The sequence below is a fragment of the Nothobranchius furzeri genome, chromosome 10 (genome assembly GCF_043380555.1).
Source record: "Nothobranchius furzeri strain GRZ-AD chromosome 10, NfurGRZ-RIMD1, whole genome shotgun sequence".
Classification (NCBI taxonomy): domain Eukaryota; kingdom Metazoa; phylum Chordata; class Actinopteri; order Cyprinodontiformes; family Nothobranchiidae; genus Nothobranchius; species Nothobranchius furzeri.
The window spans coordinates 24,587,832-24,611,715 of record NC_091750.1 but is presented as its reverse complement, the minus strand read 5'-3'; the positions used below and the strand labels follow the sequence as shown (position 1 = coordinate 24,611,715).

At 39.8% G+C, this 23,884-nt stretch overlaps 1 protein-coding gene across 1 annotated transcript; it reads left to right on the top strand.

The window, feature by feature from the left end:
• Positions 1–9,285: 9,285 nt before the first annotated feature.
• LOC129159875 (E3 SUMO-protein ligase ZBED1) lies at positions 9,286–19,515 on the top strand. The gene is made up of 3 exons (XM_070555421.1): positions 9,286–10,752; positions 10,869–11,187; positions 19,448–19,515. The coding sequence occupies exons 1-3, from the start codon at positions 9,286–9,288 to the stop codon at positions 19,513–19,515; spliced, it is 1,854 nt and encodes a 617-aa protein (XP_070411522.1).
• The last annotated feature ends 4,369 nt before the right edge of the window (positions 19,516–23,884 follow it).

The window sequence follows — 23,884 nt, the reverse complement described above, 5'->3', positions numbered from 1 at the left end:
AAGGTCACCGGATCTGGTGTCACTTTAAAGAAGTAGTCCAGTTACACATTCGTGAGCATATAACTTGGCTTCTGAATGTCCTAGGGAGGTCAGGATTGTTTTAGTGTACTTCAATCAACAGCCCCTACAACCACAAAAAGGAATGGAGTCATTAGCACTTATGGTTTGTAAATGGCACCCAGAATTATGTTGCACGAAGCACAATTTCACATCATTCTGGGTTCATTTGTGTGAAAACAAGGTCCAATCAGGCTGAAACGTTACAAGAAGGTAGAATCTATTGAGTTGTAAGTGATCTGAACGTTTCATGATGATCTCACATTCCTATAGAAGGTCAAACCATGTCCCAAAGGTCACCGGGCCTGGTGTCACTTTAAAGAAGTAGTCCAGTTACACATTTGTGGGCTTATAACTTGGCTTCTGAATGTCCTAGAGAGATCAGGTTTGTTTTAGTGTACTCCAATCAACAGCCCCTACAACCACAAAAAGGAATGGAGTCATTAGCACTTATGGTTTGTAAATGGCACCCAGAATTATGTTGCACGAAGCACAATTTCACATCATTCTGGGTCCATTTGTGTGAAAACAAGGTCCAATCAGGCTGAAACGTTACAAGAAGGTTGAATCTTTTGAGTTGTAAGTGATCTGAACGTTTCATGATTGTCGCACATTCCTATAGGGGGTCAAACCATGTCCCAAAGGTCACCGGGTCTGGTGTCACTTTAAAGAAGTAGTGCAGTTACACCTTTTTGGGCTTATAACTTGGCTTCCGAATATCCTAGAGAGGTCAGGTTTAATTTAGAGTTCTCCAATTAACAGCCCCCATTACCCCAAAAAGGAATGGAGTCATTAGCACTTATGGTTTTTAAATGGCACCCAGAATTATGTTGCACGAAGCACAATTTCACATCATTCTGGGTTCATTTGTGTGAAAACAAGGTCCAATCAGGCTGAAACGTTACAGGAAGGTAGAATCTATTGAGTTGTAAGTGATCTGAACGTTTCATGACGATCGCACATTCCTATAGGGGGTCAAACCATGTCCCAAAGGTCACCGGGCCTGGTGTCAATTTAAAGAAGTAGTCCAGTTACACATTTGTGGGCTTAAAACTTGGCTTCTGAATGTCCTAGATAGGTCAGGTTTGTTTTAGTGTACTCCAATCAACAGCCCCTACAACCACAAAAAGGAATGGAGTCATTAGCACTTATGGTTTGTAAATGGCACCCAGAATTATGTTGCACTAAGCACAATTTCACATCATTCTGGGTCCATTTGTGTGAAAACAAGGTCCAATCAGGCTGAAACGTTACAAGAAGGTAGAATCTATTGAGTTGTAAGTGATCTGAACGTTTCATGATGATCGCACATTCCTATAGGGGGTCAAACCATGTCCCAAAGGTGACCGGGCCTGGTGTCACTTTAAAGAAGTAGTCCAGTTACACATTTGTGGGCTTATAACTTGGCTTCTGAATGGCCTAGATAGGTCAGGTTTGTTTTAGTGTACTCCAATCAACAGCCCCTACAACCACAAAAAGGAATGGAGTCATTAGCACTTATGGTTTGTAAATGGCACCCCAAATTATGTTGCACGAAGCACAATTTCACATCATTCTGGGTCCATTTGTGTGAAAACAAGGTCCAATCAGGCTGAAACGTTACAGGAAGGTAGAATCCATTGAGTTGTAAGTTATCTGAACGTTTCATGATGATAGCACTTTCCTAAGGGGGTCAAACCATGTCCCAAAGGTCACCGGATCTAGTGTTAATTTAAAGAAGTAGTCCAGTTACCTAATTGTGGGCTTATAACTTGGCTTCTGAATATCCTAGAGAGATCAGGTTTGTTTTAGTGTACTCCAATCAACAGCCCCTACAACCACAAAAAGGAATGGAGTCATTAGCACTTATGGTTTGTAAATGGCACCCAGAATTATGTTGCACTAAGCACAATTTCACATCATTCTGGGTCCATTTGTGTGATAACAAGGTCCAATCAGGCTGAAACGTTACAAGAAGGTAGAATCTATTGAGTTGTAAGTGATCTGAACGTTTCATGATGATCGCACATTCCTATAGGGGGTCAAACCATGTCCCAAAGGTGACCGGGCCTGGTGTCACTTTAAAGAAGTAGTCCAGTTACACATTTGTGGGCTTATAACTTGGCTTCTGAATGTCCTAGATAGGTCAGGTTTGTTTTAGTGTACTCCAATCAACAGCCCCTACAACCACAAAAAGGAATGGAGTCATTAGCACTTATGGTTTGTAAATGGCACCCCGAATTATGTTGCACGAAGCACAATTTCACATCATTCTGGGTCCATTTGTGTGAAAACAAGGTCCAATCAGGCTGAAACGTTACAGGAAGGTAGAATCCATTGAGTTGTAAGTGATCTGAACGTTTCATGATGATAGCACTTTCCTAAGGGGGTCACAGCATGTCCCAAAGGTCACCGGATCTAGTGTCAATTTAAAGAAGTAGTCCAGTTACACATTTGTGGGCTTATAACTTGGCTTCTGAATATCCTAGAGAGATCAGGTTTGTTTTAGTGTACTCCAATCAACAGCCCCTACAACCACAAAAAGGAATGGAGTCATTAGCACGTATGGTTTGTAAATGGCACCCAGAATTATGTTGCACGAAGCACAATTTCACATCATTCTGGGTCCATTTGTGTGAAAACAAGGTCCAGTCAGGCTGAAACTTTACAAGAAGGTAGAATCTATTGAGTTGTAAGTGATCTGAACGTTTCATGATGATCGCACATTCCTATAGGGGGTCAAACCATGTCCCAAAGGTCACCGGGCCTGGTGTCCAATTTAAAGAAGTAGTCCAGTTACACATTTGTGGGCTTATAACTTGGCTTCTGAATGTCCTAGATAGGTCAGGTTTGTTTTAGTGTACTCCAATCAACAGCCCCTACAACCACAAAAAGGAATGGAGTCATTAGCACTCATGGTTTGTAAATGGCACCCCGAATTATGTTGCACGAAGCACAATTTCACATCATTCTGGGTCCATTTGTGTGAAAACAAGGTCCAATCAGGCTGAAACGTTACAAGAAGGTAGAATCTATTGAGTTGTAAGTGATCTGAACGTTTCATGATGATAGCACATTCCTATAGGGGGTCAAACCATGTCCCAAAGGTCACCGGATCTGGTGTCACTTTAAAGAAGTAGTCCAGTTACACATTCGTGGGCATATAACTTGGCTTCTGAATGTCCTAGGGAGGTCAGGATTGTTTTAGTGTACTTCAATCAACAGCCCCTACAACCACAAAAAGGAATGGAGTCATTAGCACTTATGGTTTGTAAATGGCACCCAGAATTATGTTGCACGAAGCACAATTTCACATCATTCTGGGTTCATTTGTGTGAAAACAAGGTCCAATCAGGCTGAAACGTTACAAGAAGGTAGAATCTATTGAGTTGTAAGTGATCTGAACGTTTCATGATGATCGCACATTCCTATAGAAGGTCAAACCATGTCCCAAAGGTCACCGGGCCTGGTGTCACTTTAAAGAAGTAGTCCAGTTACACATTTGTGGGCTTATAACTTGGCTTCTGAATGTCCTAGAGAGATCAGGTTTGTTTTAGTGTACTCCAATCAACAGCCCCTACAACCACAAAAAGGAATGGAGTCATTAGCACTTATGGTTTGTAAATGGCACCCAGAATTATGTTGCACGAAGCACAATTTCACATCATTCTGGGTCCATTTGTGTGAAAACAAGGTCCAATCAGGCTGAAACGTTACAAGAAGGTAGAATCTTTTGAGTTGTAAGTGATCTGAACGTTTCATGATGGTCGCACATTCCTATAGGGGGTCAAACCATGTCCCAAAGGTCACCGGGCCTGGTGTCACTTTAAAGAAGTAGTGCAGTTACACCTTTTTGGGCTTATAACTTGGCTTCCGAATATCCTAGAGAGGTCAGGTTTAATTTAGAGTTCTCCAATTAACAGCCCCCATTACCCCAAAAAGGAATGGAGTCATTAGCACTTATGGTTTGTAAATGGCACCCAGACTTATGTGGCACGAAGCACAATTTCACATCATTCTGGGTCCATTTGTGTGAAAACAAGGTCCAATCAGGCTGAAACGTTACAAGAAGGTACAATCTATTGAGGTGTAAGTGATCTGAACGTTTCATGATGATAGCACATTCCTAAGGGGGTCAAACCATGTCCCAAAGGTCACCGGATCTGGTGTCACTTTAAAGAAGTAGTCCAGTTACACATTTGTGGGCTTATAACTTGGCTTCTGAATGTCCTAGAGAGATCAGGTTTGTTTTAGTGTACTCCAATCAACAGCCCCTACAACCACAAAAAGGAATGGAGTCATTAGCACTTATGGTTTGTAAATGGCACCCAGAATTATGTTGCATGAAGCACAATTTCACAGCAACTCTCCCTTCGTTTCAGACGAGTAACCGGTACGCAGTAGCGGTTTTAGGCACGGGCAGACAGAGCAGTTGCCCGGGGCGGCATTTTTTCAAGACACAAAAGGGGCGCACAAGCGCTGAGTAAAAAATAAAAAAGAAAGAAATCTGCGCCGCACCGAGGTTTTCTATTCTATCTGTCATATGACAGTGTCTGGATTGGAAACAGCAAGTTGGCGCCCCCTGCAGCTGCAGGCGCTCCTGTTGACTGAGAACGTTCACGTGCACTGTGTGTGTATGAAAAAAGAGGAAGGGGAGGGGCGGGGGAATTCACCTCTGGGTCTTTCCCAAATGAAATGAGCGGTTAGGGGCTGAATCAACTGTATTAACATGGCTAAAGCCAATCACATCTTGATGTTCTTCCATTTACTGCACATTTCATTCATAATATGATAAAACACAGTCATGTCAATCTTTCAGGTTTTTCTGAATTGTGTGAAATGGCCGAATAAAAAAAGGAAAAACAATACGATTTTGTGGTCACCCCCCCATCAAGTTCAAATTGTTTAGTCCTGACTGAAAGGAAACTTACTGAGTCAAGAGCCAAACAGAAGAGATGAACATAAAAAGGCTAAAACCACCAGGTGCCCGATTCAGGAAAAAAAAAAGAAAAAAGAGCAGAAAGATAAAGGTAGGTACGCTCTGATGATGCATGTTTTCAATTTTTTGAACCAGTTAACTGGGATTTTAACGGTTAAATTTGGTCAGCTAATTGCTAACAGAGCTAATAGGGCTGAAACGAATATTCAAATGGTTCGAAAAAATTCCTTTGTTTTTTACTGATTCAAACTAGGATTTGCTAAATGCTCGCTGCAGCCTGTGGCCTGCCTGAACAACAACAAACACATGTTGATCATGTTCACATAATAATAAAACAACTCTACAAGCAGAAGAAACACCCCAGTCACCACTAACTCTCCTGTTTATTTATTGCTGATGGCTGCACTGATTGTTTTTTACATTATATGTTCTGTAAAAGTTGGCATTTTTGGTAGTCTACAGTTTTTTTATGTCAGTTTAAATTACAATTTCAGAGGCAATTCTAAAATATTATGGATCATGATAAAGATCTATTGAAGATCTACCCCAACTTTTGGACTGCTCTGCCAGTCACTGTGGCTCAAGCTGAGAGGAGCTTTTCAAAACTTGATCAAGTCATACCTGAGGTCACCTATGTTTCAGGGGCGGCTCACTAACCTGGCTCTGATTAGTATCAATCACTCAGTAGGGGAGCATATTTCATATGATGACATTATTGATGACGTTGCATCAAGGTTAGGTTTTAATTTTAGTTTGTGTTATCTGTTCTAAGAGCAATGCTGTAGTGATTATCTTTAGTTTGTTATGTGTGAAATATTTTTGCTATTTAGAATATTTATTATATATTATGTTCATATATTCTTAATATTTAGTTATTGTTTGTTTTTGTATATTTGATTCTATATATTTTGATACAGTATATAATGTATATTGCTTTACATTCTGACAACTTCATAGTAATTAATGTAAATATGTGCAACTTAGAAAAATTAATGTTCAATAGTCATTCTAATAAAACATGCCTGTTTGTAGAAAACATGCGTGTGTTCGTGCTCAAAGGGGGCATCGCCCGGGGAGTAATTCCATGTAGAACCGCCACTGCCGGTACGAATAAAGCATTTTTGACGAATACGAGCATGAGACAAGTAAACCTCGTAAATATCTGTAAACGTGCTGAAGGAAAATTCTCATTGGGTAACTGACTGTCTTCACGCTCTGTGATTGGCCAGTCACATAGAGCGCCCGCCCCTCCCTACACACAAAACTTTCTAGCTGGCCGGGAGCGCAGTCCGTCCGGCTCATCCACTCACACACACAGACAGTAACGGATCTCGCTGTGATTGCTTCACTGTTGCTCAAGTTTCTTCAGTTTTCCCTAGGTTTTCTTCAGCTCACCTCTTTTTCGGTTGAATATTTAAAGTTACTTTTTTCGTAACTTACATGGTGCATTTGACAAGACAGAGCTGACGTTCTGCATCAGTCACTCACTACCTCTGCTCCGGTCGGGTTTTTTATTTTTTTAACTCCATCTCTCTCCCTCTCACCCTCTCTTATCTCTCTCAGACACACACACCTTAATAAACATTGTTTTGTTTAACTTTGTGTAGGGCAAAATGACAAGAACGTTAAGAAAAAATCAGTTTAATCAAATTAAAATAAAAAAATTCATTAAGTGTGTCTGGTTCTAGCTTTTCATATTTCCTAGTTCCTACTGCATGAGTTCAGATGTATTAATCCATGCACTTAAATATTAATGTTCTAATTTTATTGAAACACTTGTTCTGTAATAGTTCCTTTACTATTATGATCAAAAATATTTAATCTCAATTCTGAGGCTCTTCTGTAAATAGTTTTCAAATGAACAATACACATATCAACTTCTGATCATTCCATATCAATTTTATATTGATGTAAACCACACCCACTTCTGGTTAAATCACGCCCACTTCCGGGCTATACCACGCCCATTCCGAGTACAGATACAGATAGAGATAATTTAGTTGGTTGAACAGATACAGATACAGATAGTGGTGTACTCGCTCATCCCTAATAATCACATTTCCCCTGGCGATTTGTGGTAAGCCATCTATTCCCTTAGCCCTCAGCAGCAATGACTTCATGGGATTTTTTACAAGTAAAATTAATTCTATTAGAAACAAAATCTTTAGCATCCTCCCTAATGCGATTTCTTCTTCCTCAGTAAGTGAGGCAGCATCAGAGGTGACTGTAGAACCTCATCTGTGCTTGAACCGTTTTGATCCAGTTGAGCTTTCAGAGTTATCAAAAATATTAGCTTCATCTAAACCTTCAACTTGCATTTTGGATCCAATCCCAACCAAATTATTTAAAGATGCATTTCCTTTGGTTACTGCCCCCATTCTAGATATAATCAATCTATCCTTAGTAAATGGGTATGTACCACAAGATTTCAAGGTTGCTGTAATCAAACCTTCTCTTAAGAAGCCTTCTCTGGATCCAGATGACCCAATGAATTATAGACCAATATCTAACCTTCCATTTTTATCCAAAGTCCTGGAGAAAATAGTGGCCATCCAAGTATGTGAGCATTTAAACACCAATGCTCTGTTTGAGGAATTTCAGTCTGGTTTTAGAGAGTATCACAGCACTGAAACTGCATTGGTGAGAGTTACAAATGATATTCTCATGGCCTCAGATACGAATCTTGTGTCTGTTGTAGATCTCAGTGCTGCCTTTGACACAGTTGATCACAATGTTCTTTTAGAAAGACTTGAACATGTTGTAGGGATCAAAGGAACAGCGTTAGGCTAGTTTAAATCCTACCTGTCTGACAGATTTCATTTTGTAAATGTACATGACAAATCTTCTTCATACTCCAGGGTTACTTGCGGAGTACCACAGGGTTCAGTGCTTGGACCAATTCTTTTTACTATGTATATGCTCCCAATTGGTAAAATCATTAGACAGCATGGGATAAACTTCCACTGTTATGCTGACGACAGTCAGCTATATTTATCCATTAACCCTGATGAACCTAATCAGTTGGGTAGATTACAGGCTTGTCTTGAGGACATAAACAGTTGGATGACTCTAAACTTCTTGCTTTTAAATCAAGACAAGACGGAAGTTCTCATCTTTGGACCAGAAATCCAGAAAAGGAAATTGCTTAGCCAATCACCTGACCTGAATGGCATTACATTAATCTCCGAGAACAAAGTAAGGAACCTTGGTGTTATCTTTCACCAGGACATGTCATTCAAATCCCAGGTTACACCTTCGGAATATTGCTAAGATTAGAAGCATCCTTTCCAGAAGTGATGCTGAAAAACTAATTCATGCATTTATTACATCAAGACTGGATTACTGTAATTCATTGCTCTCAGGAAGTCCACAGAATGTAGTTAAAAGTCTTCAGCTTGTCCAAAAATGCTGCAGCTAGAGTTCTGATGAGAATTAAAAAGAGAGATCATATCTCTCCTGTCTTGGCTTCCCTACATTGGCTACCTGTTAAATTCAGAATAGATTTTAAGATCCTCCTTCTCACATATAAAGCTCTTAATAATCAAGCTCCATCATACATCAGTGATCTGATTGTTCCATACGTTCCTAACCGAGCACTTCGCTCTCAGACTGCAGGTCTACTGGTGGTTCCCAGAATATCTAAAATTAGGATGGGAGGCAGATCTTTTAGTTATCAGGCTCCTCTCCTGTGGAACCAGCTCCCAGCTTTAGTCCGTAAGGCAGACACTTTGTCTACTTTTAAGAATAGGCTTAAAACATTTTTATTTGATAGGGCTTATGGTTAAAATCTGATGTTAGCCTAAATCTGGACAAGTGGGGGAGTACAGGGAGGTGGAGTGTACAGTCGGTAAAGACAGCTCTACCTTGCCCTGACTCCAACATGCCTCCATCTAAATAGGATAGATCAGTGGTTCCCAAACTTATTTAGCCGCGCACCCCCTTCTATGTCCCGACCATGTCGACGCACCCCCCAGCCCCCACATCAGGGCATGGCTGTATATACATATATATATATATATATATATATATATATATATATATATATATATATATATTAGGGGTGCAACAATACATGTACCCGTATTGAACCGTTCAATATGGAGCTTTCGGTTCGGTACGCATATGTACCGAACAATACAGTATTTTTTTTTATTTATTTTTATCAATTTTTCTTCTGACGATGAGATCCAGTGGATCTGGGCGATCTGCGTTCGACTACTCCGCCTGAGGTCGCATTGTCGAGCGCAGATCCACTTAGCACCGCCCACATGCTTGATAGCGACACATGAGAAGTTAGCTAATTGCTAGTCATGGCAGCTGCCTCAGCGGTCCCCGAGATTGAACCTCCTCCTCCGTCTTTCAGATCTGCAGTTTGGAACTTTTTTGGCTTTCATGTGAAGCGTGACCCTGATGGTAAGCGCGTCGTGGACAAAACTACCACAGTATGTCGGAGATGCCTCACAATGCTTAATTACGTCAGCGGGAACACAACAAATATGACTGTACATTTACGCCGACATCACCCTGATGCAAAGACAAGTGGAGTCAGGGAAAAACAGCAACAACCAAGCAAGCAACAAGCTCTTCCCGAGTCATTTAGACAGCCGTTTACACGTGATTCCAAGAGGGCAAAAGAAATAGACAGGGCGATAGCTACTTTTATTGCTGTCGACATGCGACCGTTTTCTGTAGTAGACAACATCGGATTTCGGGAGATGCTGAGAGTACTTGAGCACCGTTACAATCTTCCTTCACGAACCTATTTCACCGAGACCGCAGTTCCTGCTTTGTACAATGAGACGAAAGCCAAATTAGAGACGGCAGTGTCAGCAGCACCCGCTGTTGCTCTGACCTCAGACGGCTGGACGTCAAGAGCTACACAGAGCTTCCTGACTGTCACCGTACATTATATTGATCCAGAATGGCAAATGAAAAGCAGTGTTCTGCAGACACACCTCATCGAAAGTCACGCCACAAACGACTTGGCCAAAGCTCTGTCAGAAGCAGTGGAAGACTGGAAGTTAGTGCGAGCAAAAGGTACTATACCTGTAACAACTGACAACGCCAGGAACATAGTTAATGCTGTCACAGCTGCTGGGCTGGGGCCACAAATTGGATGCTTTGCACATACCATTAATATAGCAGCTCAGAAAGGAATGGTAGTGCCGAAAGTTTCCCATCTCCTTGCAAAGATGAGAAAAATAGTCACCTTTTTTCACAGAAGCACAACAGGACACAATGTGTTGAAGAGAAAACAGGAGCTGCTACAGCTTGGTGAAAAAAAACTGATCCAAGATGTTTCAACCAGGTGGAACTCCACCCATGACACGATGGAAAGATACCTTGAACGGAAAGATGCAGTGTTTGCTGCTATGGCTGACAACACTGTGAAGAAGAACATGAAGAACATAAACAGTCTATCTGATGATGAACACACACTGGCTGAAAATCTTGTTGCAGTCATGAAAACCCTAAAAACTGTCACTATCATGATGTGTGAAGCATCATCTCCCACAGCATCCATGATCATGCCACTTAAAATAAGCATACTGAACTCCATGGCACAGTCTGATGATGACAGCCCAACAGTGAGAGATGTAAAAAAAAACATCAGGGATGACCTGGAGCAGAGATACACAGATCCTGCCATTCAGCATTACCTCCACAAGTGCACGGCTTTAGATCCACGCTTCAAGTCCCTGCGACACTTGGATGATGCCACTCAGCTGAGAATTTTTGCAGCACTCAACACAGAGATTGTCCTGAGCATTGAAGAAGTAAGTATTATTTTATAAATGTTTGATAATTTCTTTTGCTACTACGAGTTGTAAGTTTTAATGAAAAATACAATTAATTTAATTAATTTGTATTTTTGTTTTTTGTATTTCTTCAGGGCCAAGCTGCAGGCAACACAACAACAGCCCCCTCTACGGATACTGAAGCACCACACTCTTCAGATTCACCATCATCATCTCCACCAGAGAAGAAGTCAGCCATGAAGGAGTTGTTTGGAGAACTGTTCATGGGACAGGAGCCAAGGACCAGGTCTGCAGCCAAAGTGGCAGATGAGGAAATTAACTTGTATAGGTTAGCGGACTGCATTCACATCGATGATAATCCACTGAGATGGTGGAAAGAACATCACAGCTTGTACCCTCACCTTTCCAAGTTGGCACTGTGTTACTTGGTTGTACCAGGGACCTCTGTCCCAAGTGAGAGGGTGTTTTCCACTGCAGGTGACATTGTCACAGCAAGCAGATCTGTACTGTCAGCAGAGCATGTTGACATCCTCATTTTTCTGAAGAAAAACATGGAAGTTGAGTAAACTGATATTTGGTTTGTCTTTAAGTGAAACTTTTATGTAAGTTATTTTTGTTGTTTTTTAAGTTATTTTTGTTGTTTTTTAAGTTATTTTTGTTCTATATGCAGCCTTAGCTGCCAGCACTCCAGAAGATGAGTGTGAGGGAGAGTTCCATAAAAGATTGGTTCATTTTATAGGCACCTTATTTGTTTAATTGCTGCTGAGAATATAGCCCAGAGGATGGCTATAGTATAGCTATTATTTTGGAAAAAAGCTACTTTGGTTTTCCACAAATTATTTTCTTAGTTACATAAGTTTGCTATTGTAGCAACATTTAATTTACAAAATTGTACTTTTGAGTTAAAACAAATATTTGTAATAAATTTCAATGAATGACAAATTAAAAAAGGTATGAATACTTTTTTTTTTTGTATCGAAAAAATATCGAACCGTGACACCAATGTATCGAACCGAACCGAACCGTCCATTTTGTGTATCGTTGCACCCCTAATATATATATATAATATATATATATATATATATATATATATATATATATATATATATATATATATATATATATATATATATATATATATATATATATGTATATATATATATATATATATATATATATCAGACGTCAAGCTAAACAGACAGGGTTAAAAAATATGATCAACCTTTTTCCCCATCACTTTCATTTTTTAAATAGTAATTAATAAACATTCGATACCATTACGATTTCCTTTGATTTAATTTTAAATAAATATTTAGAGTGCCCAGGTAGCACATAAACAATGCAATTTAACGGTTTTCTTAAAGTAGGAACGTTTAACCTGTGCGGCCAGAGCGCTCTCCTTCCTTCTGCTCTGCGTAAACCTGAGCTGATCACCTACTTGTGTGTAATCAGATGTCTATAGGGGAAAATATGGAAAAGCCATGAGGTTCACTTTTGCCTCAGACCGACTTATTGCTGTTTGATGGTGTGGCTGAATCTGCGATCCGCTGCCACGCGGACCGGAATAACAAATGCTGCAACAGGGGTTGTAGTCAGGTTCGGAGTCACTGCTGGAGCGGACCCGACTTTAATACGTCATCCCAAAATAGAAGCTAATATCTTAATTTGACCTGGAATGAAAAATGTTATAAAACCTCTTAAAAGTTTTTATCACAGAGGAGGCAGCACTCATTTCTGGGGCGCCGGAGTTTGCGCAGCATGCGCTCTTATTGAATCTGTGTGTGTGTGTGTGTGTGTGTGTGTGCGCGCTCCATGAGCCGCTCCAGTCACCGCGCCTCGTTAATGGCGATATTTAAACCAATGTTGTAAAATTACTTCTGCCCAGCCCAGATGTGCTCACTTGTGCACCCGTGAGCCGTGGTTCCGCTGGCACGCGTCTGACCTCTGACAGACGCACTCTGAACTTCAGATCTCCGGCACGCTGTTAATAGCCTGAATGGGAATCATTTCTTGTTTTTTTTGTTACATCCACAATGTTCTGTGTGTGAGGTTTACAATGTCAGAACACCTGCATGAGACAGGTGTTAATTACAATCTGCCAGAATGACTCACCACCTTCAGATTCCTCCAACACAGTTAAAAATGATCAAATACGGAACATATCGGCGTGCGCAGGCCAGAGTGCTGAAGCTCGGCGCATTGTTATTATGAAGCTAGAACACATGTGGAGGACACACACGTGCGCGCAAAAATATACTTGTTTTCAATTATATTTATTGTGCCCACTTATGTTTTCTTAGGCCCACCCACAAACGAGTTTCTGGCTACGCTAATGGTGACATATGACAGACTTCTCTGAGCTCCGCAGCCATTACACTTTTCACCTCGCGCACCCCCTAGCGGCAGCTCACGCACCCCCGGGGGTGCGCGCACCACACTTTGGGAATCCCTGGGATAGATTATCCAGAGTTATCTCTGTAGTTATGCTGCTATAGGCTTAGACTGCTGGAGGATACACTGACCACTTTTCACACTCTACTGCTTTTTTCTACAGTCTGCTCTTTAACTGTATTATTTTCTGCAATTTCAGCTGTTAACTTTATTTTTTCTCTAAGTGTTTTTCTCCCCAGAAGAAGCTACAATGATGTTCTGCTGAGCTGTGGTGGCCTCATGGAGGAGGCCATCGACTAGCACACTGCTGCTAACTACTAAACCATTCTCCCTCTCCTGATAATGGCTTTTTGCTTTCCATGACGTTGGATGTGCTACTGCTAGTTTACCCGTTTAATTATAAATCCACTAGGATAAATACAATAAAGTTTATCTTTCACCAAATAGAATATTTACTAAGACATCACAATATAACTATAGACACATTACTAGTCTTTGTGAGTGTGCGTGCGCATGCATGTGTGTGTGTGTGTGTGTGTGTGTGTGTGTGTGTGTGTGTGTGTGTGTGTGTGTGTGTGTGTGTGTGTGTGTGTGTGCGTGTGTGTGTGTGTGTGTCTGCTCTGTCTTCTCGATCCCCAGTGAGTCGTGGAGGATGGCTGCTTATACTGAGCCAGGATTCTCTGGAGGTTTCTTCCTGTTAAAAGGGAGTTTTCCTCTCCACTGTCGCTTTATGCTTGCTTAGTATGAGGATTGCTGTATAGTCACTGACACTTGTCAGTGACTTGATGCAATTTGCTCAGTTCCTTATATAGGAAAAATTATTTCTGATTGGCCTAATGAACTGTCCTGAATTGGAATGTTTATTATGTGAAGTGCCTTGAGACGACTCATGTTGTGATTTGGCGCTATAGAAATAAACTTGAATTGAATTGAATTAATTATTGAATCCTGATAAGCAACCAGTGATGCTCTGAACAACTCCATACGTTCCTAACCAAGCACTTCGCTCTCAGACTGCAGGTCTACTGGTGGTTGCCAGAATATCTAAAATTAGGATGGGAGGCAGATCTTTTAGTTATCAGGCTCCTCTCCTGTGGAACCAGCTCCCAGCTTTAGTCCGTAAGGCAGACACTTTGTCTACTTTTAAGACAAAGCATCCTGATAAGCAACCAGTGATGCTCTGAACAACTCACGCGAGACCTGTAGGCCATCCTTTTTCCACTTTCTCTCAGAGGCTCTACACGCCCGCCTACAAGCCCGTGTGACATCAGAGAGCCAAGGCTCCCTCCTAGGCCTAGACTTGCAAAGCTTGAGAGGGGCAACCACGTCCAGGATCTGATTACAAAGTACATCAAAGTGTTGTGAATAGTAATCAATGTTAGATGGATCTGGGTTAAAGGTCTCTAACCTTACAGACATACAGTCCACAAACATTGAAATAGTTCCTGCATCCAGGGCTCTGAAACTAGTAGCTGGAGCTTCACACACAGGGACAGGACATGGCAACGTAACATCACAGAGTATAGGAGAGTGGTCAGAGAACACAGGAGGCAAAGTCACAAGGTTCATGACAGGGAGACCAAAAGAGAGAACCAGGTCCAGGGTGTGACCCCTGGCATGAGTTGGGGACGATACCCATTGAGTCAAATTGAATGAATCTAACAAATTCAAAAAAACCTTTAGCAAGCACATTGTCAGGACAGCAGATATGGATGTTAAAATCACCAAAAAATAGGACATAATCATATTTTAGGATGCAGTCTGCCACAAGATCACAGAAATCATTAAGGAAGTTAGAGTCAGTCTTTGGAGGCCGATAAATCAGCACGACGAGCAGGCGGGGGGAGATGCACAGTTCAAATAAGCACAGTTCAAAGGAAGAAAATGACATGGTGGGTGTAAGCTGTTTACAAGGAAAGCTGGATTTAAAAACAGCAACCAGCCCTGACACACACACACACACACACACACACACACACACACACACACACACACACACACACACACACACACACACACACACACACACACACACACACACACAAGCAACTTAACCCTCTGATGCATGAATTAAGAACAGTGCCACTTTCACATTCAGTATTCCTCAGTCATGTGCAGTGATGCTTTTCATTGTTTTTAATGTTACTGGACTTTTTATTTTATTGATCTTTTTTTAATCTGTTCTATGAAAACATGAATAAAATTATCAAAAACAGGTGGAAGTGAGCGCATCCATGGGGAATAGTTGAAAATTTAAACATAAATTGTGATTATGATGAAGATGAAAAATTGAACAGTGAGATAATCACAGGAAATAGGCTATCAATTATCCACATCAACAGTAGAAGTTTGTTTGGTAAATTACAAATAATACAAGATTATTTCAGTAAACTCAAAAATAAATTAAGTGTGATTGCAATAACAGAGACATGGCTCAGGAACGACATGATGGATGAAGTTCATATAGAGGGATATGAACTTTTTTTTTGCTAATAGAACATACAAAAGAGGAGGTGGGGTAGCTTTGTTTGTTAGAACAGATTTGAAATGTAAATTAGTTGAAGACATGACAATGATTGAGGATGGGGTCATGGAAGTAATAACTGTGGAAATTAATAATAATACATCAAAAATATCCTGGTTGGTTGTGTTTATAGAGCACCTGGTGCTTGTATTAAGACATTCACTGAAAGAATCAGTGAATTGGGTGATCACATAAATAACAAAACCTTGCTCTTGTGTGGAGACTTTAATATTAATATAGAGCAGCCTGCTGGACAGAAAACAAATGATTTCATCAATTCTATGTACAGTTTAGGATTATTTCCGTTAATCACCAAACCAACCAGGATCACAGCACATAGTGCTACTATAATTGATAATATATTTACAAATAAAAAAGATGATGTATTGAGGAGTGGGGTATTGATAGCCGATATTAGTGATCATCTGCCTGTCTTTGCAGTACTGAAAAATAAACAATTGATAAAGCAAGAAACCTCGTTAAATTACAAACGAGATAGATCATTTAGAGCATGGGAAGCGCTAAAGAAGGATCTTGAAATGCAGAATTGGGAGGAAGTATATGTAAGGGATGTCAACATTGCATATAAGTCCTTCATGAAAAAATTGATGAAATTATATAATAATAATTGTAAATTATTCAAAAGTAGTGGTAAAAGGGTAGATCAACCATGGATGACTAAAGGAATAAGAAATTCATGTGCAAAAAAAAACCAGCTGTATAGGATTTTTTTAAAATCACAGACAAGAGTAGCAGAAGACCGATATAAAAAATATAAAAATAAATTAATAGCAATAATTAGGAAAAGGAAAAAAGATTATTATGGTGAATTATTGGAAAATAATAAGGCTAATACAAAGGCTACATGGGGAATAATAAATTGTGTGACGAACAGAAATAAAACTAGATCTAAGGTACCAAATTACTTTGTCAAGGACAATGTAGACATTTATGATGTAAACGAAATCTCTAATGAATTCAATGATTTTTTTGTAAATGTAGGGAGGAGTTTGATGGGTCATGACACTTTAATTGAAGACAATTTGAATACAGTAGTAAATAATGTCAGTAGTATTTTCCTTGGCAAAGTAGAAAAAGAGGAAATACGAGAAATTGTAAAAAACTGTGGAAATAAGCGATCAACTGATTGTGAGGATTTGGACATGATGACTGTAAAGACCATAATAGAATCTGTTATTGATCCTTTTACTTATATATGTAATTTGTCACTTTCTACTGGAGTCTTCCCTGATGCTATGAAAATAGCAAAAGTGGTTCCACTGTTTAAGAATGGTGATAAACATAATTTCACAAATTATAGGCCAGTGTCACTACTTCCACAGTTTTCCAAAATACTTGAAAAAGTCTTTGCATCACGGTTGGATAAATTTATTGAAAAAAATATGATTTTACATAATGAACAGTATGGATTCAGGACCCAACATTCAACAACAATGGCAATAATGGATTTAACAGAGAAAATATCTGAAGCGATAGACAATAGAGAATACTTTATTAGTGTTTTTATTGACTTAAAGAAAGCTTTTGACGTTATCGATCATTCAAGGTTACTGCAAAAATTATATCAGTATGGAATACGAGGGGTTGCTCATCAATGGGTTAGAAGTTATTTAGATAACAGAAAGCAATATGTTCAGATAAATGGCATTACATCAGAGCTACGAAATATTGCTTATGGAGTGCCACAAGGGTCGGTCCTTGGACCAAAATTGTTCAACCTGTATATCAATGATTTGGTAAATGTGTCTGACAAACTAGGTTCTGTTTTGTTTGCAGATGATACAACATTGTTTTATTCAGGGTCTGATATAAATGAAGTAACTAATGTGATAAATATTGAACTGATAAAAGTTAAAAACTGGTTTGATGTAAATAAATTAACACTTAATCTTAAAAAAACTAATTTCATTCTATTTAATGACAAAGAAAATATAGACGTAATATTAGAAATAGATAACATGGAAATTCAAAGGGTAAAAGAAATCAAATTTTTGGGAGTAATGATTGATGAAGCTCTAAGCTGGAAATCACATATAGGCTATATAAAAGGTAAAATGGCCAAAGCCATTGCAGTATTATATAGCGTAAAGTTTCTACTTAATAGTGAAGGATTGTTATTACTATACAATGCACTGATTCTGCCATACTTAAATTATTGTGTAGAAATCTGGGGAACTGCATATAGAACGTATACACAACCTTTGTTTGTTTTGCAGAAAAGAGCAATGAGAATTATAGACAACACTCATAGTACAGCTCCATCTAACCCATTATTTATAAAATATAAAGTAATTAAATTTCATGATTTGGTCAACTGGAGAATATTGCATATAATGTATAAAGCAAATAAAGGTACATTGCCAAAGAATATTCAGCATATATTTGAAAAGAGAGATAGCAGTTATTCGTTGAAGGGATTTGAAATCTTCAAAAAACCTAAGTTTAGAACAAGAATGAAGGAAATGAGCATATCTGTGAATGGTGTGAAGTTGTGGAATTGCCTGGACAGAGAATGGAAAGAGTCAAGAACTCTAAAAGTGTTCAGTCTACACATTAAATCGCGTGTGTTGAGTGGATATGACAACGGACAATTGATGTGGACGTAATAATTAACAAATGTGAACAGTTACGGGACTGAAAGAATTGATGAGGGACTGCACAAATATAAATTGATATTTAAGTTTAAAAAGGGGGCAGAAATAATAAGATTGTTCTTCTATCTGCTCCCTTTCATTCAAATATACATTGTGTTTTTTGAATATTGTTTAGTATCTGTTGTGTTATTTTTTTTATTGAATGAAATAAAGATAAAAAAAAAAAGCGTATGTCTCACTCTCAGGTGCTCTTCAGCATCAAATAAATTGTAGAATATGAGGAAGAAGAACCGGTGATCTGAGGCACTCTGAGGATTTCATTTATTAAACAACGCCGACACGGGACCGGCGGCAGGGGGGAGTCTCCGCCACGGCCACGGCGGTGCTGCCCGCCCGATGTGTCGGACAAAGTTGAAATTTTTCTACACACACTAACGTTCTTCTAATATGAAAATATTAAATTTGTATTGTATGCGTACTTAAAACTTGAATGGAAGTTCATAAAAAGGCTGCAATCATACTCGACAATACGGTAAAAAAAAATCTTACATTCTTCATCATCACAGTGAGACTCAACAGGTGTAGAAGACAGTCCCACCCCCGTGGTGTCAACAGGTGCCTGTGTGGCTGCAGATATGTCTCACTGCATCTGGACACGACGATTCAAAAGTAAAATTAATTGGTTAAAGTTGTGAGATACTGTATTGTGTAGTAAACAGCTAGCGAGGGTCCGTCCGTGGACCGTGTGTGGCAGAAGAGGCAGTTAGCTAAAATGGTAACGCAAAAAGTTCCTTTGCCAAATTTATAAAGTCTACATACCTCTGCTTTGGGCCCGTTTTGTTTTCGTCCTCCATCCTTCGCTTTCGGAATGCTGATCCCGATGGCTTAGGTGTTCTTTTCATCGTAAAATATCAAAAGTTTAAACGCGACAACAGGAAGTCCTTCTACAGTGCTACCCACGTACGTGATCTACGGCACCCTTAACGGTCAAATGCATCGGAGCGCTGGCCCAAGCGGGAGCTCGTCATGCAGCCAGATCATTAGAATTAAAATATTGATGTTTTAGTTTCATGTCATTTCAAAGGGGAATTTTGAGTATGTAGAGAGTGCATTTCATATTACAAACACAAATTTAATAAACTTTTTTTTTTTTTTTTTTGAAATTTTGCGCCCTATCCATCAGATGGCACCCCAGGCGGCCGCCTGCCGCCAAAGCCGGCCCTGCTAATAGCAATTTTTGGAGTAACATGAATTACATCATGTAATACCTCGTTGGAAAGCTAGTTTTATGTACTTTTAGAAACCATTTGAATTACTTTTAGTCGATTAGTATTTCAGAAGTTATGACCCGGAGAATCTAGAGTGAGAAACCCGTGATTCTTTGTGAGTTTCTGTAACACTTCAGGAGACGTCTCTCTCATGTCTCATTTTCTGTCCCAGGCATGCAGCTACCTGACTGCTCCACACACACTAACCACGGACTCAAACGCACGTAAACAAAAGCTCTGGTATTAAAAACTATCCAGCTGATGTGAAGCAGGCAGAAAAAAAACTTACAGGTAGATGAACGCAGACTCCTGTCCGCAGGGAAAACACCGGTCTGTCGTCTCCATTGCTACAAGGTAGAGCGACAGCAAGGATAACCAATCACACGTTAGTATGATGCGGCAGAGCCAATCAGTGAGCTTGTAGGCGGGTCTACGGGAAAATAGCCTTCAGCTTGAGGCGGCTACCTCCGCATGGTCCTAGTGCCTGATTTCTATCACAGTATAACAATTTTGTATGGTAAAATCTGACGAACGACGGAAAAAGGGCACTTTGGGCACTTCGGACAAAAGGGGCAGGGTCTCAAGCTCCCCCCTCCCCCCTGCACGTGCCTGACAAGGGCCCTCTATAGCACCCAAAGAGGCACTATAGAAATGATATTTTCTTCTTCTTTCTTCTTTCTAAAGACCAGAATCTGATAGGTTTGGTGTGAGAAGAAAGCTGACCAAGAGAGTCTCTGACAGAACCAGCTTGTCTGGGTGACAGACGAGGAGCTCAGTGAAACACGTAGTGGCCACTCGTATGCATGCTCCTCTGCAATCGACTGTTGATAAATCCCACATGTGTACTCAGGTGCTCGTATCCGTTGAATACAGAAATCCCTAAATTAAACATACTTTTGGTAGCATCATGTCTCTAAGCACCCCCCCCCCCCACCCCCCCAAATAAAAAATAAGAAAAGAAACTTCATTCACAGCGAGATTGAGGCACTGAAGTTCACTCAGCTTGGGGGTAACCAGTAGAAGTAAGAATGCTGCCCAGGAGGACATGGCAGAGGTGGTAAACGCCGTTGGGACAGAGGGGAGGCGTCTGTCAGGAAGAAAAAAAAGGTTTGAATTTGAAAAACCGTTGAGTAACGCACTGGATGTTGCATTCCTTTGTCATTTACTGTTTACAAAAATGTTCTGTTTGGAGTTAGTTTGGTTCTTGTTTGTTGTCTGATCAAGGGCGCCCCCAAGGGGTGGCCATGGCCACCCCTAGAAAAGTGCTGGCCCTCCTAGGAAAAGTCAGTTTTAATAAATCATATTACTGTAATGTTCAGTGAAACCATATATTGATCTTATTTATTCAAGACATGATTGTAAAACAAAATAAAAATAACGCAATTAATAGGTAAAAAAAATCAGAATAAATAAATCAATGCATATGTTTTCTGCTGCTCCCCATAAAATTATTTTTTTTATCTCCATAGTTTTTTTGTGAACACAGCAATAGGTGAGTTAACCTAAAAAATAGAATAGTAAATGAAATTTGGAATTGTTAAGTTCATGGAGCTTTCTTCTTCTTCGGCCATGTTCTCTTAATAATGTACACACTTGATCGGTTGATTACTTTTCTCGTTTCTTTTATTGTCCACAACGCAGGAGGGAAAAACATACATCCATTTTTAGCAGTTCGCGCTTCACACACAGCTAACCCGGAACAGGAAGTGAAGTCAACTATTATTGCCAAAATAAAATCATTTCCAAAAATAAAATGATAATCAGAAAACATCTTTTACAACACAAGATAAACTTATATATTTACTCAAGAGAACACAAATCTAACACCCCCCCTTGTTCTCATGCTGTTAACCCATAGCATCTTATGCATTTCCAAAGAACCATTTTTGGAACTTTCTGAGTCTCACTCTTGTAACAGGTTTTGTTAGAATGTCTGCAGCCATTTCTTCTGATGGACAGTGTTCAATGCGGATTTTTCCTTCATTTATCGCTTCACGAATAAAGTGATATTTCACATCAATGTGCTTTGACCTCTGTCTGTTCACTGGATTTTTACTCAAAGCAATGGCCCCTTGGTTGTTCCCAAACAGTTTGGTACATGTGTACCTTTTTCTGTCCATGCCGTTTAACAGTTGGGTTAAGTACATGCTTTCTTGAGTAGTGGTTGCAAGGCCAATGTATTCAGCTTCGCATGTTGAGAGTGCCACTGTAGGCTGTTTCTTTGTTTTCCAAGATATTACTGGTCCCTCTTCAGTAAGTGCGAAACAGTAGCCTGTTGTACTGCGTCTGTCTTTTACAGAGGACGCCCAGTCAGAGTCACTGTAAGCAATTAGATCTAGATCCTCACTGCTTTTCTTAAAGATCAGTTCAAAGTCATTTGTGCCTTTTAGGTATCTGAGGACTTGTTTTGCCGTTACTAAGTCCTCTCTCGTGGGTTCAGCTAGTGTTTGAGACAGTCTGCTAACAACCCAGCTTATATCTGGTCTCGTACACGTCATGGCATATATCAGACTGCCCACTATTTCTCTGTACTCTCTTGAGTTAACAGTTTCATTTGCATCACTTCCTCCACATGTAGTATTGTCCATTTTTAATTCGCACGGTGTGGTTCTAGGTTTGCATTCTGACATCCCAAAGCGTTCCAACACTCTTTGAATGTACCTCTTCTGATTCATCCTGATTTCAGCCTCTTTTTGTATAAACTGGATACCAAGAAAACTGGATATTTTCCCCAGGTCTTTCATGTTAAACTTTGACCTCATTGTTTCTTTGAATGTGTTTAACAAGTATTCATTGCTAGCTGCAATGATCAAGTCATCTACCCAGATGATAACCAGTAGAGTTTCATGGTCAATGTCCTTTCTGTATACACAGTGATCCGAGAGATTTCTTTCAAAGTCATTTTGTTCAAGGTAGTCATTCAAGAGTTTGTACCAGTTTCTCCCTGATTGTTTTAACCCGTAAAGGGATTTCTTTAGTTTGTACACCAAATTTTCTCCTGACTCTGTTTGCTCACAACCTTCTGGTTGGTTCATGTATATTTCTTCCTCAATGGGAGCATGCAAATATGCCGTTTTAACATCCATTTGGTGGATAATAAGATCATTCTGGACTGATATTTGCATTAGGGTTCGCACAGATGTCATGTTTGCTGTTGGTGCAAATGTCTCTTGGTAGTCTATACCTTGTGTTTGGCTGTAACCTTTTGCTACAAACCTGGCTTTGAATACTTGTCCTTGTTCATTTTCTTTGAGGGCGTAGACCCATTTTCCTCCAATGGTGTTTTTACCAGTGGGTAAAGTAGTCAGTTCGAATGTGTCATTTTCTTTCAGAGAGTTGATTTCTTCTGCCATTGCCTGTTTCCACCTTGATGCCTCTGGTGACATCAGTGCCTCCTTATAGGTTTGGGGGATTCCACAGGTTGCTCTGTAACAATAATCAACACTTACAGAAGTTACATTACCTAACTCTTTGCAGTTAGACGTGTAATCCTCTAAATATTTAGGAGGCTTCCTTTTTCTGTTAGGATAGCGTTCGGTTTTGTTTTGCTCATCACCCTCATTTCTTTCTGTGTCAAGGTCTGATTCATTTTTGTTGGTTTCCTCTTCTCTAGTAGGTCTGTTTTCTGCTGCATTTTCATTTTGTTGTTCTGTACTTTCTTTTGAGGGCACTACATACTCATAAGTTTGAATTTCTGTGTCGTATTCGTCAGTCTGTGTTTGTTGTTCAACAGCATTCTTCTTGATAAATTTCACAAGTCTGTGTTTTGACACTTTTCCCTGTGTGGGGGTAATAGACCAGGTATGCTGGGCTATTTTTACTGTATCCCACAAATATTCCTTTTTCACATCTGGGATCAAGTTTCTTGTGGTCATGTGTGTATGCATAACAGTCTGACCCAAATATCCACAGTTTTGAAAGATCTGGTCTTTTCCCTGTTAACATCTGATATGGTGTACTTTTAGTCCTGTTACTGTAGCATCTGTTTTGAGTGTGTGCTGCATTTTGAATGGCATAAGGCCATAATTCTTTTGGCAGCCCTTTTTCTAGTAAAAGACACCTCCCCATTTCAAAAAGAGTTCTCCATTGTCTCTCAGCTGTACCATTCTGATGAGGAGAATATGGCGCAGATGTTTCATGTTTTATACCCTTTTCTCTTAAAAGAGACTGAAAGGAACTGCTTGTGAATTCGGTGCCATTGTCCGATCTAATACACTTAACACTGCCGTATGGTGCACAGTCAGCTAGGAACTTTGCTGTAGCCTCTGTAGTGTCGCTTTTCTGTTTTAAAAAATAGACTGACACTGCCCCTGAAAAATCATCTGTGAATAATATAGCATACTTGTGTCCAC

What these genes read in the sequence shown, in the direction of transcription:
- LOC129159875 (XM_070555421.1), top strand. Translation starts at nt 9,286, where the DNA reads ATGGCAGCTGCCTCAGCGGTCCCCGAGATTGAACCTCCTCCTCCGTCT. An exon ending in TTGTCCTGAGCATTGAAGAA is followed by an intron (nt 10,753 to 10,868) that starts GTAAGTATTATT and finishes GTATTTCTTCAG; the next exon opens with GGCCAAGCTGCAGGCAACAC. An exon ending in ACCAGGGACCTCTGTCCCAA is followed by an intron (nt 11,188 to 19,447) that starts GTGAGAGGGTGT and finishes CCTATCCATCAG; the next exon opens with ATGGCACCCCAGGCGGCCGC.